General features: G+C 42.5%; 1 protein-coding gene across 2 annotated transcripts; it reads right to left on the reverse strand.

Moving 5' to 3' along the window:
• Positions 1 to 8,167: 8,167 nt before the first annotated feature.
• On the reverse strand, positions 8,168 to 17,105 carry shox (short stature homeobox). Of its 2 annotated transcripts, none has more exons than XM_057044418.1 (6): positions 16,654 to 17,105; positions 15,160 to 15,368; positions 12,723 to 12,780; positions 12,469 to 12,557; positions 10,452 to 10,664; positions 8,168 to 10,095 (listed from the first exon to the last, which is right to left on the reverse strand). In XM_057044418.1, exons 1-6 carry the CDS (start codon positions 16,898 to 16,900, stop codon positions 10,006 to 10,008), a joined length of 906 nt encoding a protein of 301 aa, XP_056900398.1. In that variant the 5' UTR covers positions 16,901 to 17,105; the 3' UTR covers positions 8,168 to 10,005. The 2 variants fall into 2 exon arrangements, with proteins under 2 accessions (XP_056900398.1, XP_056900389.1); XM_057044409.1 differs by having other exon boundaries at positions 12,469 to 12,578.
• Positions 17,106 to 17,723: the final 618 nt, after the last annotated feature.

Consider the following 17,723-nt stretch of genomic DNA (forward strand, 5'->3'; position numbering starts at 1 on the left):
TGTCCCTACAAATGCCTGTAAACACCTAGAGAATACGATACTTTCAAAGCAGTGTTGAATTATGGTTTCTGCTGCTCATACGCCATTAAAATAAAAATGCGGTCTGAAACCACAAATGTGTGTGGGGGATTTTTTTTAATCGAGTGGTTAATGTGAAGTGTCATCGGAGGTGACAAACTTGGGTCTGAATGCAAATGTGCAAGAGGCCTATCAGTCTGGGAAGAGAATTTCATGGAACCATTCAAATGCCTAATAGATACAATCTAATCTTTTCCTGCAAAGTAGAGAAAAATGAACAAAAACGAGCAATTCAATTTGATCTTGATGTGTATCCAGTCATGCATCCAGTGGAAATAAATACTCATTAAGAAGCATCATTGGCTGAAATGAAGGGCCCGGTACCAGTGTGCTTCATTTTGATTTATTTGTTTTATTTGTTGTTTACTTGCCAAAAGTGCTCATAATAATGGTGAATCGTGCACCGTCATGTAGCCTTTTTAGATAATGCTCCACATGTCTGATAAGTTAGGGCCTTACTGCTTTAAATGAAGAGCAATGAGGATTCTTTGAGACTTTTAGGTCGTTCCTCAGTAATGTGATTATAACACTGGAAATGAGACATTACATCTCAAAGGGGGCATGTTTTAGTGCATCCATTCGTTTAGCAATGGCAGCGATGCATGTGTTAACGTGGGTTAATGTTTTCACGGGACTTTCACACCATGACAAAGCAAAAAAGCCACAGTACAAACGCTTTGATCTGTCCGTTATGATAAGATAATGAGCTTAAAGCCACCACTGCCTGACATCTCCTCCTTAGGCTGACTACTGATGTCTGGTGCTGGCTGAGAGGGTGCATGTGTAGCTATTGATTACTGGCCAGAGGATCATAAAACATCTGGGAAACAGCAACGCTAGCTTTCCTCGGGCAAGTTTTACACCCATTTTCCTTTATCATGTAATTTTCCATATTCTTCACCTGAAGGTAGAGCAGTAAGTATCCCTGGGTGCATCCTGTGTGATGGAGCTTTGCTTGCTCTTTGCCAAGAAAATCTGCAATGGGTGAGAGGTCAGCTGGGTGCATATATGGCATATTATTAATTGAGATGGCTCCAGATGACCCCAGTGGGCCGTGGTGGGGATTGTCTGCTTCTTTCAGCATGTTTTAAAGCTTGATATTCATATTGAAATGCCACACCTGCTATTGTTAGTACAGGACTGTAGAGTGAAGCAAAGGCCAGTTTATGCTCCTGCGCCTGCGGAGCTAACGGGGAGTTTGTGTAGTTATTGCATCACCTGCAACCACCACAGAGACGTGTCGCGCAGCTCCCAAAAATTCAGACCATGACAGAGACGGAAGGTGCTACTCTGACCAGGGAAGTCAGGATTAATGTATCATTTCTTGTTGTGGCTTTTCCTACTTTACTTTGCATTGTGTCGTGACTTTGATTGTTTCCGCAAGTTGATCTAAATGTGCTCGCTACCCATTTAAAGCAAACAAAGAAGCCTCATATCGACGTTTGAGACAGGTGGAATATCTTATCTGACTTTCTCTAAGCGCGTTTTCTGATTATTCTTTGTACAAGTATTGTGTTGCTGTGTGTTAAGTGTAAAATGATGAACGCCATCTGCATAGGAGACACGCTCACGTTGACCACAGGCTACACGGACGCATAACGAGGCCTTTAAAAGATCTCCTTCATCCCTGAGGTCACCGGGTCATGTGGCATCCGCGGAACACATTGTTTGAATGGGACTGGCGCTGCATTGTTTTTGCGTAAAATCCCTGATTTCCAGTCATCATCAAACAAATTCTCCATTTCCATTTATCGCTTCTGGTACCGTCTCACATGAGCGAGAGAGGTATTTTAAAAGAATTTAAATTGGCTGCTGAACCAACACTGACGCTCAGATTTAGAATCGAGCAGAACTTGGAGTGGCCCAGTATTTTTCTAATGATCACAACCCAGCCGAAGAATCCTGTCCTGAGATATAATAAGAACCATGACCTTTGTGGACGGATCGGATCATTTGCTGCTCCTGGAGCCAGTCCTGATTTATCTGCTACGTGACGTGCTGGCTCATTGTACTGCTACTGATTCTGATGGTGATTATGAGGACGCTCCGTGTATGCGAAGCTACAATATCTATCTATCTATCTATCTATCTATCTATCTATCTATCTATCTATCTATCTATCTATCTATCTATCTATCTATCTATCTATCTATCTATCTATCTACCTATCTACCTATCTATCTATCTATCTATCTATCTATCTATCTATCTATCTATCTATCTATCGTTATAGACCCGCGTGCTGGACGTATTTCGGCACATTTAGAGATACGTTCCATCAGACTGTTGTTTAAACATTCCTTTGCCCGTCAAGGTCACGCTGTGTAAGGTGATACACTGTCTTTAAAGGCTCCTGTATAAATAAGCCCTGTTTTTCTTTGACTGCCGAGCTGACAGATTATTGACAGAACCTGTTCATTTAATAGTGATTTCAGTCATCAACACAACTGCTGAAGTGGACGAGTGTCAAACCTGAGACTTTTCAGATGCTTTCCAATCTGTGAAGAGAGAATAGTGTGTGTTCCCAGCAGCTCCTGCGATGTTTCCTTGCTGCACACACAGAGAGCCACTGGCCATATTTTATGTAAATCACATTTCCTCCAACCAAAATGTTCCCTGAGGACAAAAATCTGCATTTACTCAGACAGCTCTGACCCCGTGCCCTTGAAACACGGAGGTTTGGGGCAAAGACCCAAATGTTTAATCACTGCGTTCACTCCTAAATCTGTGAGCTTGGCAGCGCAGGACTCAATTATTCATACTAAACAGCTTTTTAATGAGAAAATAAAGGTGACATGTCGCTGATTTACTTGCCTTTCCGAGCTACTGACTGAATATCTTGTTGTTTTATCTGTAACCTCATGGCAATAATGATCACATCACCTGATGGGATGCTGTCGCTGGCCAAGGTGAAATGCATTGTGGTAAACCCAGCTCTCCGCACAAGTCACGTGTGTTGCATACTGGATAAAATGGCCGGAGCACTTATGCTCCCAGGAACAGGGAGCGTATTAGGAATCTTGCGTAGTTATAATTCGAACAGTACTTTGGCGGTGATCGATGGCGTTTCCGGGGCCCATGAGTACACGTTGTCAAATGGATATTTAGATCTGTGGCCACGTCCTCTTGGTGGTCACATGACCCTGAGGCCATGCCCCAGTCAGATCCCAGGTCACTGTCCTGAGCCGCATCAGATCCTGGATCGTGCGCATTTGATGATGGCGGAAAAGGTTTTCCCACAGCAATTTTTTACTATTCAGAACTATTTTTAGAAGCGGAAGCTGTTTTCATTCACCTCTAAATAGAGCTGACAGTAAAGCTGGAAGTAACTGATTTACAGAAGAAATTCCCATTTGCAGTGATGCAGTAGGCCAGCCTTTTTCCTCCAGCGTTGTGTCATAGACTTGTACGGCTTCCAGATGTAGTAGAATTCAGATTTGTAATTCTGATTGTTACTTTTTGATCAGTTTTAGGCTGCGTCATGTGACTGTGGTGATTGGAGACACAAGAGAGGAAAACCTCTTTCCACTGAAGATGTGATATATTTAATGGCCCTGGAGCTCCAAGAATGATTATTATACATCAAATGGATCTTTTTTTTTTTACCTTGGCATTGTGATGCCTCCAAAGATTTGCGCCGATGCTGCTGCATCACTTTGGTGCAGAAAGAGATGGACTGCATTTAGGTGTGAGACTGAAACCGTGCAACAGAAGTGTAGAATATCTCAGTCATGATGTTATCTTTTAAAACATCAAGAGCTTCCAGAAACGACATCCTGCCAGCGTATATGGACAGGAAAAGAACCTCAGAATCAAAGTGCGCGTTGTGGTGTTCATTAAAGCAAACATGATAAACACTGAGCTCAGACAGCCAACGATGCTCTCCCTGTCATTAGTGGAGTCTTTTAGCAAAGGGAACATCTCTTTTCCCAACTTTAGAAGCATGTCAGACCTGTGATATTTGGTGAAATGCATCTTTGGCTGAGGCCCATCAGAACGCTCTCCAAGCAGTGCTTTTAATGAGAGAACTGAAACTCTTTTGGTGACCTTTTGCTCTGCTTCAGTGCAACATGGCTAAATCTGAAAACACGCCACAAGGCTGGAGAACTCTTGCCAGTTACATCTTTTCACTTTTGATTTCCTCTCAGCAACAAAATGTTTAATAGATAACTACCAGTTAAATATCGGCACACACAAACGTGCTGTGATATGTAAATCAGGGCGCTCCTGGCAGTCTGAGCTAACTAAAACCACTAGTCTTGGAAATTACTCTGCCGCTCTGTGGGGGTTCATAACAATTTATTCTGGACATGTCTTTCAATTTTCCCATTAGCCAGCCAATTTAGATCATTTGTCTGTAAATCTGATAAGGAAAACTGTCAATATATCCATTAAGTTTTGAGTGCAACAGAATGGAGCGTGTTGTCTGCAGGGAAACTGGCGCCCGGTTGGAAATAAAACTGCTCTTCAATTTGGATTATTGATCACATTAATATGCAGTGATTATTTTCTCTGGGCGGATTTGTTTGTCTAAGTGACAGTTTGATGCCGTGTAATTATTTTTAAAGAGCACAAAAAATTGAAGAAGGCCTCCGTAAAAGAGTTTTGACACTTTAAGAAGCACAGTTTTGAAATGACTTCTAAGTGACGTGTTTGTTACTCAGCACTTCAATGGGGCACTTTTCAAAACAAATTATGGTTTTAAATTACCGCCGAGTGTTTATTTGTAGCTGATCCACCATGTTGCCATGTCAGAGAAAGAAGAAAGAAAGGAAAGAAAAACATGATGCGTCATTTGTGCGGATTTTCATTAAAAATGAAGCCGGAGGTGGAAAAAGTCAGATGGCAGCAATGCTCGGTGTGTTTTCAGCTACACTGGGCAGTTCAAAGACTGTTTATGAGCATAAACAACTGTCAGGGAAAGAAAGGTCAAGTCTTTGGTCACTAATTTCACTGTCAGACTCAAACTTCACCAACAAAGAAATCAGCTCTATTCGGTGTGAGAAAAGAACTGAAAGATTTCAGACTCCTGAGCTTGGGAGAATTACGATCAATTCCTGTCAATGCAGGTTTACGCAGGAAGGCACACTCCTGAAATTCAAGATGAAAGCTTTCTTATAAAGTAAACTTGTGTTTTAGCAAAATACAGGCAAAAATCACAATGTCCTTATTATTTACTTTCATTAAAGACAAAATTCTTTTAACATTTCTGTTATAAAATGTACAGATTTTTTTATTCTTCAAACTTCAGTGGGGAAATGTGCCATCAGAGAGGACGTTTATTATTTTCCAGGAATGTCTCTGATTTATTTTTCAGCTCTTCCTCCAAGTCTCTGTTGTGTGTATATTTAGTGTGTGTTTCTCAGAAAATTCACAGAACAGCTTTTCCGGGTTATTTAAAAAGAGCTTTACTAAAGAATGACACATTTTGTAAGTTTCTCGTGTTTCATCAAACCTGTTTTCTCATGATGTGGTTCTCACATGTTTTTGTCCTATCGTTTTTTTTAAATCACAATTCCTATTATTTTTCCCTTATTTCTTTCAAACCTGTTTTCAGACCTTTTTTGATTGCTGAATAAGTCCAGATGAAAAAAACAGCTTTTTTTAACATCACTTGGACCTGAATCAATGCGCTTCTATAGTTTTTAGTGCATGAGTTATTTTCTATTTGTAAGACTCAAATGAGTCAAAACTCATAAACAATGTCTAAAAGTGTGAGGACTCATTGTGCTTTCTTCAGGATTCCTGAGAGCTCCTGCTGGATCTTTCTAGCAGCAGAACAGAGAGCCCACTGGATGGAGCTGCAACAACATTCCCCTGCTTTTAATCAGATGATTAAACCATAAAATAAATGTCTCTAACAACCCAGGCAGGGCAATTATGTAGATACTCTGTATTTTGACATTGTTGGGCAATATCAGTCAAAAAGTGTGTGCTTGTTTGTGTGTGTGCGTGCGAAAAATGAGGTAAATTAGTGTGACAAAACAAAGAGCAGACTCAAGATTAAAGTTACAATTTTTATGTCATTTCATTTATTTTGAGAAAGAGCCTTGAGACTGTATTTATAGATGAACCGATATGTATTAATGGCCTCCAGACAGGACATTAGGCAGCAATAGCACAGAAAATTAAGTGTTTTCAAACGATAACTAACTTGGATTACAACAACACACACGCACGCTTCAGCTGGAAATACACCGCTGATGGATGCTCGGCGAAGGCTTGACCGGAGCGTGAACTCACTCTGAGACCTACCTTTTCTCTTCCTCCTACAATTTTCTCCATCAAACTTATTGTTTGCATCTCGACCAAAGGAAAAAACCGACCAAGTGTTGACCCAGACTTAAAATGCAAGCTTTAATGCGCCTTTGAGCGCTGGATGGTTCCAGCTACATTTGGGAGCCGACTCAAGCCTGGCCCAAACAAACGGGGATGAAAGGTGGCCTCTGATCCTCAGGCCCGGCGTTGTGACTTCAGCACTTGAGCCCGATTGTTTTCAGCTGAGGTTCCTCTGGGTGGCTTCTCTTCAACTCACAGCTGAAACTGCCGGCACGGAGTTTTTCTCGGGATTTACAGACCGCGAAGTTGGCTCGCCAGGAAAAACTCTGGGCTAAACAAAATAAACGCTCATTTCTGGAGTCGCTGCGAGCGGCCTCTCCAGTTATTGTGATGCAGGGTGACAAAAGCCTGAAACTAAAAGCCTTTGTGCTTCTCAGGCCAGCCCTGGCACCTCGCAGGCCTACCGGCTCAGCCCCGACAGCACACATTCCATCTGATCATAGTTGTGTGTGACATTTCAAAGAGGATTATGAGAATGAAATGTGATAAAAAGCTATTTTCATGTGACCCCCGAGCGGTTGACCCCTGATAGGCTAGTGCAGCGTAGCACCGAGGCCTCAGAACACGCAGGGTTGGCTGTCCATGCATGAAGACATTTAGAAGCAGGCGAACACATTCAGAAACAATCATAAAGTCGTAAAAAAAAAATAAAGATCAAACACGGACAACAAACACTGCTCTCCACAATTCATACTTTCTTTTTTTATGTTGTTTCTGGCCAATAAAAGTCGAATGGTGTGCTTGGCGTTTTGACAAAGCAGCCATGGCTCATTGGCGGGTGATGGATGGCCATTTGCGCCACGCTAATTATTAGTCCACATAAAAGAGGATGGTGTTATTTTCAGAGCAGGTCCAGCAGACCCCAGCTGGAGGGGTCACTGGGTAAATAGGGAGCCATCAGTCTGCGACCATATCACTCAATCTTGATGTATGAGCACAGAGGTACAAATTAAACATGCAGCGACCTTCGTCGGGGTTTCTGCACTCAACAGGATGCCATTTGGGCTAATTCCTGCATTAGTCGCAGACAATAGGCCACTATACCACATGCTGTAATTACATTGTGTACACACATCTGGAATCAAACGCCCAGTGGAAACTATAGCACTCAAAAAGAAAAATAAATAAATAAATAAAAGATATTTCGATTTATTTATTTTTTTTAAATCTAATAGGAAAAACACAATAGTGTGTGTTTATGCACAGATATGATGTGCTCATGCTAACTGTTGCCCCGTTCATGACATCTGTTCAATGTTCACTGCTGTTGAAACAGGGAGTAAAAGATCCTGTTGTAGCTTTGAGCTCAAAGAAGATTACGTTTCATATGTACGATATCCCCTAAATCGCTTGTCTTCTACTCTCCCTCTTAACTTACAGGCTGCCTGCTCCGGTTTCAACCATCTTGCTCCTATTTGCCGACATCCCAGCCCCACTTTCCATACCAGTCCCGTCTATGTCACTTTGACAAACGCAGGCAGAGCGAGATTTAGCTCACCGAGGGTGCAGAATCTGGCTGCATCTGGATTTCATAGCTCTTCTATTTTCCTTGCTGGCACCGGGCTCAGATTGGACATGATGGGGGAAGGTCAGGTCTGTGTGAGCGTCAGCTCCAGACTGTTGCTGACATTGATCGACTGATTCTCACGAGTGCTCGAGAGAACATCAGGACAATAGAAAAGCTTTGCTCCGGCTGTTCTTACTGCCTGGAGAGAAAAGAACGCTGTCTCAACTTAATCAAAGTGGATACTTTCATGGCAGATATGTTTATTTTTTGCATGGAATTCCAGGTCCCCCACCGAGATTTACAAGCATTTTAAAACTCAAGTACAAATATTTAGAACTTTATTGATAGTTTACTTGTACAAGATGTACATTCATATTTTCTGAGCCAAAAGGGGGGAAAAAACAACCTGTACGATGATTCATGTTTAGGCATGCTTGCATGTGAAATGACAATCATTTTAATGGGAACAAGAAATTGCATGAAGTATTGTTCAGTTCAGCCATCCCTGAAATGTCTGTAAACTTGGACACGCTAGATTTTTTTTAGGCAAACAATGCAATAAAGCCACATCTCTAAAGGAACCACTGCAAAAATACAAAAAAAAAGAAAAGAAATGAGAAAATGTACACTTGTTGTTCAACTGATTTTTTTTAATAAACTTTGAAACAAAAATAATAAATAAAACACCTTTATGTTTAATTTAAAGTGGAGACATAGATAAACAAATGTAAGCGGAGGTCAGAAATGCTTTTTGGAGACTGTTAGAGGTACGGAGATCCACGCTTTCACTCAGCTCTCAACAGTGTTTGCAAACGTTAAAGGAAAAACCATTTTTGAAGTTAATAAAATTCTTCTAACATGCAGAAATTAGTTACTCATTACAAATACCGCAGAGATCATTTTCCAAAAGCCAACAGATTTTTCTTACATTGGTGTCGTAGTAAAACGCTTCAATTGAAACCATTAATCAATAACCGAAGCCTCATTTCTGCAAAAATGTGCTCATGACAACTCTTCCTGATGTATAAAAACTGCTTTATTCCATTTTGGCATATCGGCATCATGTGGGACGTTTGTCAAACGCAATGAAATATACACTGCTGTAAAAAACGGGCATGTTTGGCAAAAGAAGAGACACTTTAACAGTGCATGAAAAACAACAAAGGAATTCTCAGGTCTTTTCTTCGTTGAGGAGTAACTGCTAGCTGTTTTTGTTGGAGTTTTTTTTTTCTTTTTTTTCACTTTTTCGCTATTTACAGTATTGCACTTAAACTGCACACCATTGCATTTCAGTCTGACTGATGCTTTCTTTTTATTTTCAGAATTACAAAAAAAGAGGAAAAAATACACATGTATACCCTTTATCCAAGATAGCGCCTATTTGCTGATCGTATGACAATAATCAACCCCCCCTCCCCTTTAATCATTAAAGTAGTATCTGCTTGTAGTGCCTTTTGTAAACACCCACGTACGAGACCCGAAGTGCAAAGGTTATTTTCACTTCTTTACCCAGGATACAACACAAAAAACCAAAAGGAAACCAGGACGGAGAGAACGATAGAGAAAGAGTAGGAGAAATGCTGACACGTTCCCACCGTCAGGATCTCTGCTCCGCTCGGCCGCAGGGCAAAAAAACAGGTTGTTGCTTTCGTTCAGCGACAACGTTTACGTCCAGCGGAAGAGGAACTTATCAGGGAAACACTCCTCGCGTGGAAGGGCAGTGTTAGAACCAGTCACGGGGCGGTGTGGGGGGGGTAGAGGGTCGGAAACAGAACGGTTCCTCCGTTAGAGCTCGTGAACTCGGCAGCAGCAGCGAACACAGTGGTTGAGACGGATACGGCCTGTTTTTTGTCGTGTTTTTCTTCTTCAATTGTATCATGAGCTTTGGGGGGACGGGGGGGGGGGGAATAAAGGCGAGGGCTGTTCCGATGATTGCTGGATTTTTGGGACCTTTCCCTCCCTGTGCTGTCAACATTAACACTCATTTCACTGTCAACACGGCGGCAGCCGGCATCAGCGGCCCGGGCTGCCCCGTGGCTTTGTTCTACCCTCTTCTGGTCTGATGAGCCCCGGCCCGGCCCTCAGACAGACATCCACGTGTGTTTGTATGGTCCGGGGGATGTGATGCGTGCTCTGAGTGGACTGAGCCACTGGCCCCGCAGAAGTCCTGCCTGTTGGGGCGAAAAGTAAAAGGTGATTTCATTGGTATTTAATTACCATTCTCTACAAGTGGTTTGTTTTGGCAGCTGGTTTTGTGACAATTTTCCCAATCCCTTCTCTTTTTCTTAGAAAGAAAACTCTTCCTTCGCTGTTCTCCCTCTTTCTCTGTCACACACTCTTTCTCCCCTCTGTATGTGTTCCTTTCTTTCATTCTCACTCAGTGTTTTTGTTTAGTTTAGTTTTAGCTGTGAGTGTCACGGCCCTTTCACAGGCCCAGTCTTGTGTGAGAGGTGATTATGGGCATCAGGCGAGCGGAGGGGCAGCAAGGTGGGGGTCAGAGTCCCAGAGCCTCGGCATGTTTTCTTGCCTTGAGTCGCAGGTCTGCAATGCTGGAGTTCTTGCTGTTGCTTTTGGCAGCCGCCACCGCTGCCGCCGCTGCGGAGGCTGAGTCCGCGAGCGAGGCGATTGGAAGTCCGAAGGGAGGGGGCGGGAACATCAGGTAGGGAGCGTGAGCAGCCAGGTGAGGGTGCAAGTGGGGGTGGGAGTGGGTCACCCCGTCCAACTGGAGCTGGGCTTGGACCTGGAGAACCACACACAACGTCAACACGGATATACAGGGCAAGAGTGTGTGTGTGTGTGTGTGTGTGTGTGTGTGTGTGTGTGTGTGTGTGTGTGTGTGTGTGTGAAGGGTGGAGGATTTGGGTTTCAGAGTCTGACACAATTAAATTCCCTCTCAAATTTTAGCCCTGCAAAGCTGTTGCTTACACGGTGTTTTCTAAGAAAATACTTACAGGCTGTACTCGGCACTTTAGCCCTTTTTTCATGTCAGCTATTCTAAAAGTTAATGAATCATAAATTGCTCTCAGACTCCACATTCAATTTAATCACCCAGAATCAAAGTCTTCCTAGGACCCAGCACAGATTTGTTTAATTCAGTCCGAGGACTCTGTTATACCCTTGGAAATACGCCGTCTTCTTATCCTGATTATGTATTCAATTGCATAAATAAACAATTTTGCACTATAAAGATTCTCACATATTTGGGGTTATAAATATTTATCCAGACATATTCCTGAGTCGGGGGTAGGGGGGGGTGTTAGTAACTATAAGGAGCATAGAATATCAGCTTTCACATTCTTGGCAATTATTTTATAAGAAGTAGGTGAAAATTAAGCATCCGCTCACTTCAGAGGGAGCGAGCCGAGCTGTTGCCATTTCTCATGTGTTTCAAACACCACAGGAAGGAGCAGCAAACTCAAGTATTTCATGCTCTCTTCTCCAAGCAAAACAGAAGGATTTCAAGCCAAAGTTAGAACTTGATTCATTGATACTTTTCTTTTTTCACTTTGTCTTTAAAGTAGGTAAAATATCTGTTATTCTGTGATTTTGTTAGTCCTGTTCAGGGCAACAAAGGGTGTTGCCCCTGTGGCGTGACAGGCGCACACACGCACACATACACACACATACACACACTATTCACTCAGCTTGAGGCAAATTTAGAGTCTCCAATCAAAGTAAAAGGCTTGTCTTTGGATCAGGAATGTATACCCGGAGGAAACCTGCTTATTTTATGGTAGATAAATATATGAGAACTAACAGGAAACCAGAATAAACTGCAAGATATATACAGAACTTTCCGCCCATACAGATAATTACATTCAGACCTATGTCAACGTTATATTAAAATAAATTACATATCACTGCAGCCATATTAGACATTAAGATTAAGAAGGTTTATTACATACTGCATTATAATAGCAGCCAAACCTGCGAGTGCTTCCCACCGCCTGCTTTAACCTCAAACGGCAAGTCTGTCTTGGTATTCAGGCCTTGAGCCTCCACCCTGCCAGTGCAGCTCAATGCCAATATCCATCAGAGCCCACTCCATTCCCCACTTTCATCATCCTCTTTTATGTGCCTGCGTGTGCCGCACTGTTGGCTTAATTAGGCCTCCGCGTTTGCACCGGGGTCAAGCAGACAGCACAGCGGCCAGGCTGCGTAAACAGACGGGAGCGGAGCAAAATGTCGGCACACCTTTCCTCCCCATGCAGCCTGACCCTCTCCACAGAGGTGAAAGGTGCTCTGAGGACTGAGGAATCCCCCCACCCCTATGACAAACACACATCACGCAAACACACACAGTCTCTCTGTGCATCAGATGGTTGCCACAGTCAGCTGATCCAACTTAGCCAACACATCTTGCCTTCTGTTGCACAAAAATCAAGGCTCCAGCTCACTTTCACCTGCTCCCAGGTCAAGATTCTGCTTTAAAAGATGCTGACTGATCATTTTGCATCCAACCCAGAAGTCCTTGTTTAGCCGTGACACATAGGCTCTGGTGTTCATGCACGGACGTCTGCTGCCAGGACGACTGCGTGGCCTACCTGTTGGAAGGGCATCCGTAGGGCGCCCATGTTGACGTAGGGAGCGACTCTGCAAGCGTCGAGGTGACTCCCGCTGCCCAGAATAACGCCTGGAGAGAAGGGAAAGATGTCTGTCAGACAGCCAGACAGTTGTTGTTACGTGAGAGGAGGTCAAAGATATTTCATGTGCAGTTAAACATAATAGCAAATTCAGAACTTGTAAATGTATATTTCTTGATTTGTATATATTTTGAAATACAGAAGGCAACATTTACCTTTGTGCATCTGGTTTTCCTGTTTTCTACATTTTGCTCTTCTGTTCTGAAACCAGACCTGCAAATGAAAACCACAGTTTAATTATAAGGAATAAAATCAAGCAAGCAATAGTTTTTGACATTTTCTTCTTTACGTGTGTTATCTGATCACGTGGGAATTAAAAGATCATCTATCCGTAATGGAAATATTTGTTGTCTTTTTTCAATGGTTCTTTCAGCTGAAATGGATCATTAATGTTTAATATATCACTGTGAATTTATTTATTTTTTTTGCAATAGTTCCTTAGGAGATATTAAAATAATGGTTAAAAATATATTTAAATCTTGGAAAAATTGACGGTTTTACTCAAACATATTCAGTCTCTGTTGTTAATCATTATAATCTCGATTTGCTTAATAACATTATAAAATCTTAGCCCCACTATTACAGGTCATTACAGGTGCATTTAGGGGCTGCAAAACACCCAAACTGATGATGATGATGATGATGATGATGATGATGATGATGATGATGATGATGATGATGATCCCAGCTGCCGTGAAAATAATTTGAAATACGTTTGATAGATGTTTTGAAATTTAATTTAAAAAAAGATTTGTGTATTTTTTTAAAAGGATGCGATATATTATTATTATTATTATTATTATTCTTATTCTTATTATTATTATTATTATTATTATTATTATTATTGCTGCCCTTGTTGGCGGTGGTGTTGCTGCTGTTGTCAGGGTAATAGAGGCAGCTTGATGGTGCTGAGGTGTCAGCTCGGCAGCGGTAAATGATGGCAGGAAAGGTGTTTGTGAAGAATCCCAGGTGACTTTGCATAGACCCGCAGCAGCCCCGCAGATAAATCAGGGCTAATATTAGACGGGCCGCAGATCAATTGCAATTACGCGCTGGTGTGTTAAGCAAAGTGAACTACACTGGTTCCGACAGTTATTTCTTCATTAAGGGCCACTCAATGATGCGCTTCACAAATACCCTAATCTCATTTCCGTTTTGATTTTTTTTAATAGAGACAGTGAATAATGACATTTAATTTAGCAGCGCGCCAGAAACCCAAAGATATTAGTCCTAACCGAATTACTGCCTGCTCCTCACCAAGCTCTCATAACTTTCAATTAGATCCATTGACAGCTGCTCGGAGCGCAGGTTCGCAGCCTGCAACAAGCCTGCTGCAATTCACCCACCCCTCCTAAATCTGGGGACAATCTGTCCCGGCTCCCTAAAGCGGCCCTCTGCATTTATTTATTTATTTATTTATTTATTTATTTATTTATTTATTTGGGGTCGGGAACTCTACATTCGCGATCACGGAAAACGGTCGATATCAACCATGTCTGCGGCGTTACGTGCACTATTGCGCGTCCTAAACTTTGTTAGCGGGGTGCTGATGTTATTCCGCCTGGTTCTGCCGGCCCAGGCGAGCTCCGACCCGCAGAGCTGAGGGCTTCTGCCGCTTTCTGCTGGTTCTTATTCGTCCGATTAAAGAGCAGACGAGCAGCGGGCGGAATCGAGTTATTTCTGTTTTTACAGCGACTCTGCATCAGGCCCGTGGCAGATATTACAGGGACGATGATGAGGGATACGAGCTGACGTGAGAGCGCCCCCCACCCCCTGCACCCCACCCGCCATTCACAGTCTTCATTCATTTTAATCAATTGTGTTTTGTTGTTGTTGTTGTCGTCGTCGTTGTTGTTTTAATCCCCACACGAGGATGCTGGTTTGGATGATTTCCAGCGTTTTCCACTTGCTGGATGATCACTGACTGGGGCGTTTTTCTGCAGCTTTTGTTTCATCTCGGTTGCACACACCCTCACACTTGCGCAACGACTCCAGATAATCAATAAATTAATGTAAGTGAATGTGAGGAGACGCGCTGCGATGCCGCAGAGATGTTTTTGAGTCTGTTAACGTGTTAAATATTAGATCACAGCAATGAAGAAAATACAGAATCGCAATAAATTTCAACAAAATCCGGAATATATATATTTTTTTGTCTAAATTCCCACGTGGGTATTTGAGCAAAATAGTGTTGATGTGAAAAGATTGGTCTTAAAAAGGTTGGAAGTGGACAGTGGCTAAAATGTAAATATACGGAATAAGAACATGAGTTTGCACACAAAGGAAAACAAACCTCAAGTAAATAAAACTGGGGGGGGCATGAATTATTTTAGTATTCTTGCTTCCAATGTTGGCGAGTAAAATGAAAAAAGAAAAACAACACAAATATTAATTCGATTCTTTTACTATTTGCGGCGTTTTGATGTCGCGCGAAATGTGTTTGGTTTGAGCGATTATAAATCCACAGACACGTTTCGATCAGATCAGATTCCCACAGTTTGGGTTGACGTGTTGCAACTGGGTTTACTGGCGGACCAGGCCCCAGTCAACAACAACACGAGCGCTGCTTGGGTTGCTGGTGTGATTCCTCACCTGCACCCTGGCCTCGGACAGGCCCAGCCGCTGGCTCAGCTCCTCTCTCATGAACGCGTCCGGATAGTGCGTCTCGTCGAAGAGCCGCTCCAGCTCGTTCAGCTGCTCCAGCGTGAAGTTGGTGCGACTCCTCCGCTGCTTCAGTTTGCCCTGTCCGTCCTCGTCCTCCGACTTCACGTCCTCTTTTTTCTCCTTACACTCGTAAATGCCTGTCACACACGGGATGACATTTTGCACTCAATACCTCGCTTGGAATTTGGAATAAACTGATCAAAACTGTACTGTGCGAGTTTGTGACGCGCAGAGAGGAGCGTGGATGCAGGTTAATGGCCTCGATCGGTGCTGCTGAGCAGCAAAAGTGGGCCTAAAATCAATTAAAAGCAGGCACTTCAGTCTGAACAAGAGGGGACGTGTCGGACCCAACACGGTCTAAGACGTTCGATTTAAAAGCTGATCATTCCATAATCTTGGAGTTTATTCCGTGTCTGCACTCAGACGTGCTGAAAAGCTGTCAGTAAATGTGCTATTGTGTCTTTCTGCTGGTGTCAGAGGGTTATTATTAGCTACTAACTTGACAACTCCAGTAATTACTGCCGGGTTTAGTCTCAGCTCCGTGTTTGTACTCCGCTGACGTGAAAATTGAGTTTTCCACTAGTGACATTCAGTTAATTAATTCATTTAACAATTTTGTGGAACTTCTTACAGGATTGACAGAGATCTGGAAATTAGCATTATTTCAAAATACGTAAACAGATTTAAAAGATATAAACATGCTTAAATAAAAATATATATACACACAAATTAACAGTAAGTGTAGCTTCTCTGATTAAAAAACAGGCCTATTTTATTTGTCGTCATTCTATAAATCAAATTACAGTGATTGTTATTATAAATTATAGTTTATAAATATTGCTGTCGGACTGGAATAAGACGGGGCAACCTCTACAGGAATAACAAATGCTTTTTTTAAAAATATATATGTATGTAATATAATTTAATTTGAGGAATAATAACATTAAAGAATATTGTGGTTATTTTTTTAAAGTAAGGGTTAAATTACGGTAAATAACGGGTCGTAAATAAAAATATCATAAACCCAGAAAAGAAAAGAAAGTCTAGCAGATTTCAAGACCTAATTTGCACAGCTTTTTTTTACGTAACACCGCTGATTATTTAAAACAAAACCTTTTGTTTCAGACTCCTAAAATTATATTAACTTTTTAAGAATTATTTTTTAGTTATTCGGAAGACTGCGTGACTTTAAACAATCCTTAAACAGTTAAAACATGTCCGGGAGGAGGGCCCGCCTCCTGCCATGCAAAAACAATCAACGTTACAGCAGAGTAACGTGAAAACTCTGCAAATCTCCCCCAAAGGAAACATACCTCATGCAATCACAAGTCTTTATAGCTTTATGGGAGTTTTGAAACGCAACTTTTAATCATTTCCGTGGACATCGCAGATGGATTTGTCCAAATCAAATAAAAGACTTACCTTCCGTCGCTCTGGAAACACTAAAGTCCTTCAGTTTCTCCTTTTCCAGCTCGACGTGGTCCTTGAACAGATGCACCGGGCAGTGGCCGCCCTCCGTTATGTCCTGCAGGTTTGTCTCCGGGCTGCCCAGCTCCCGCGCCCGCGTCAAGCCGCTCTCCAAAACTTCCCTGTACGTGATACTCTCTTTGTTGCCCTCCTTGGTTTTCTGATCGAACGATTTCGACACGAATGCCGTAAGTTCTTCCATGGCCGGGCTCTGTCACTTTCAGTAGTGGTCCTGCTCGGGGAAATCCACCGTGAAGGGTCGGAACACACCGCCGCGTCTGGAGCACCGCTTCTGCGCACGGATACACTCTTTTATGGAGGCTGGCAGCGGCGGTAGAGAGGAGGGGAGGAGAAGAGGTGAGATCACTCCTGCTGTTGTGACTGCGTGTTGGAGAGCACACTATTTATACACGGCCACCTCGGCCACCCCCCCTCCCAACCCCACCCTCGCCCCCAACTCCCTTCTTCCCTCGAATCCGCGCGTCTTGAGCAATTATGGGCCGCTCCGACTTTGCAGAATTCAACTTTCACCAGCTTTTGTCGCCCCCCCCCTCCACAAATCAATGACGGAGCTGGTGGACGTGGTTAATTGAATTATGCTGTCATTAAAGTGCGCGGGGTGGCTGAGCCGCGCGAGGAGGCTGGAGATGCTGCTGGCGCAGACGAATTCGGCGAGAATTTAATTAAGACGATTACGATCTACAAATGGTTCGGTGGGAATTTTTATTTATTTATTTATTTATTTATTTATTGGGACTGCAACATTAAGATGGTTTCACACATCGGGTTGTGCTGAGTTTATCGATGAACTTTCAACTATTAATAATCTACCAGATTTGTATTAATAACAAAAAAAAATGTAAAGAATTTTAGAACGTGGGCTTTCAGAAATATCCGCCCAAAACAGTTAAAAATGCACCGTTGATAATCGCTAAAAACTGTAACTATCACTTCGTTTTCACGAATTTAATAAATTCCTAAACAAAAAGTCTGCCTTGCTTGATAGCCATAAACGTAAATAGCAT

The sequence above is a fragment of the Takifugu flavidus genome, chromosome 1 (assembly GCF_003711565.1).
Source record: "Takifugu flavidus isolate HTHZ2018 chromosome 1, ASM371156v2, whole genome shotgun sequence".
Taxonomy (NCBI): domain Eukaryota; kingdom Metazoa; phylum Chordata; class Actinopteri; order Tetraodontiformes; family Tetraodontidae; genus Takifugu; species Takifugu flavidus.

Coding starts and splice junctions, on each gene's coding strand:
- shox (XM_057044409.1), bottom strand. CDS start 16,900: ATGGAAGAACTTACGGCATTCGTGTCGAAATCGTTCGATCAGAAAACC. Junction 12,781..15,159: donor TGTCCGAGGCCAGGGTGCAG/GTGAGGAATCAC, acceptor TTTCATTTGCAG/GTCTGGTTTCAGAACAGAAG. Junction 10,096..10,451: donor TTGCAGACCTGCGACTCAAG/GCAAGAAAACAT, acceptor TCGCCCCAACAG/GCAGGACTTCTGCGGGGCCA.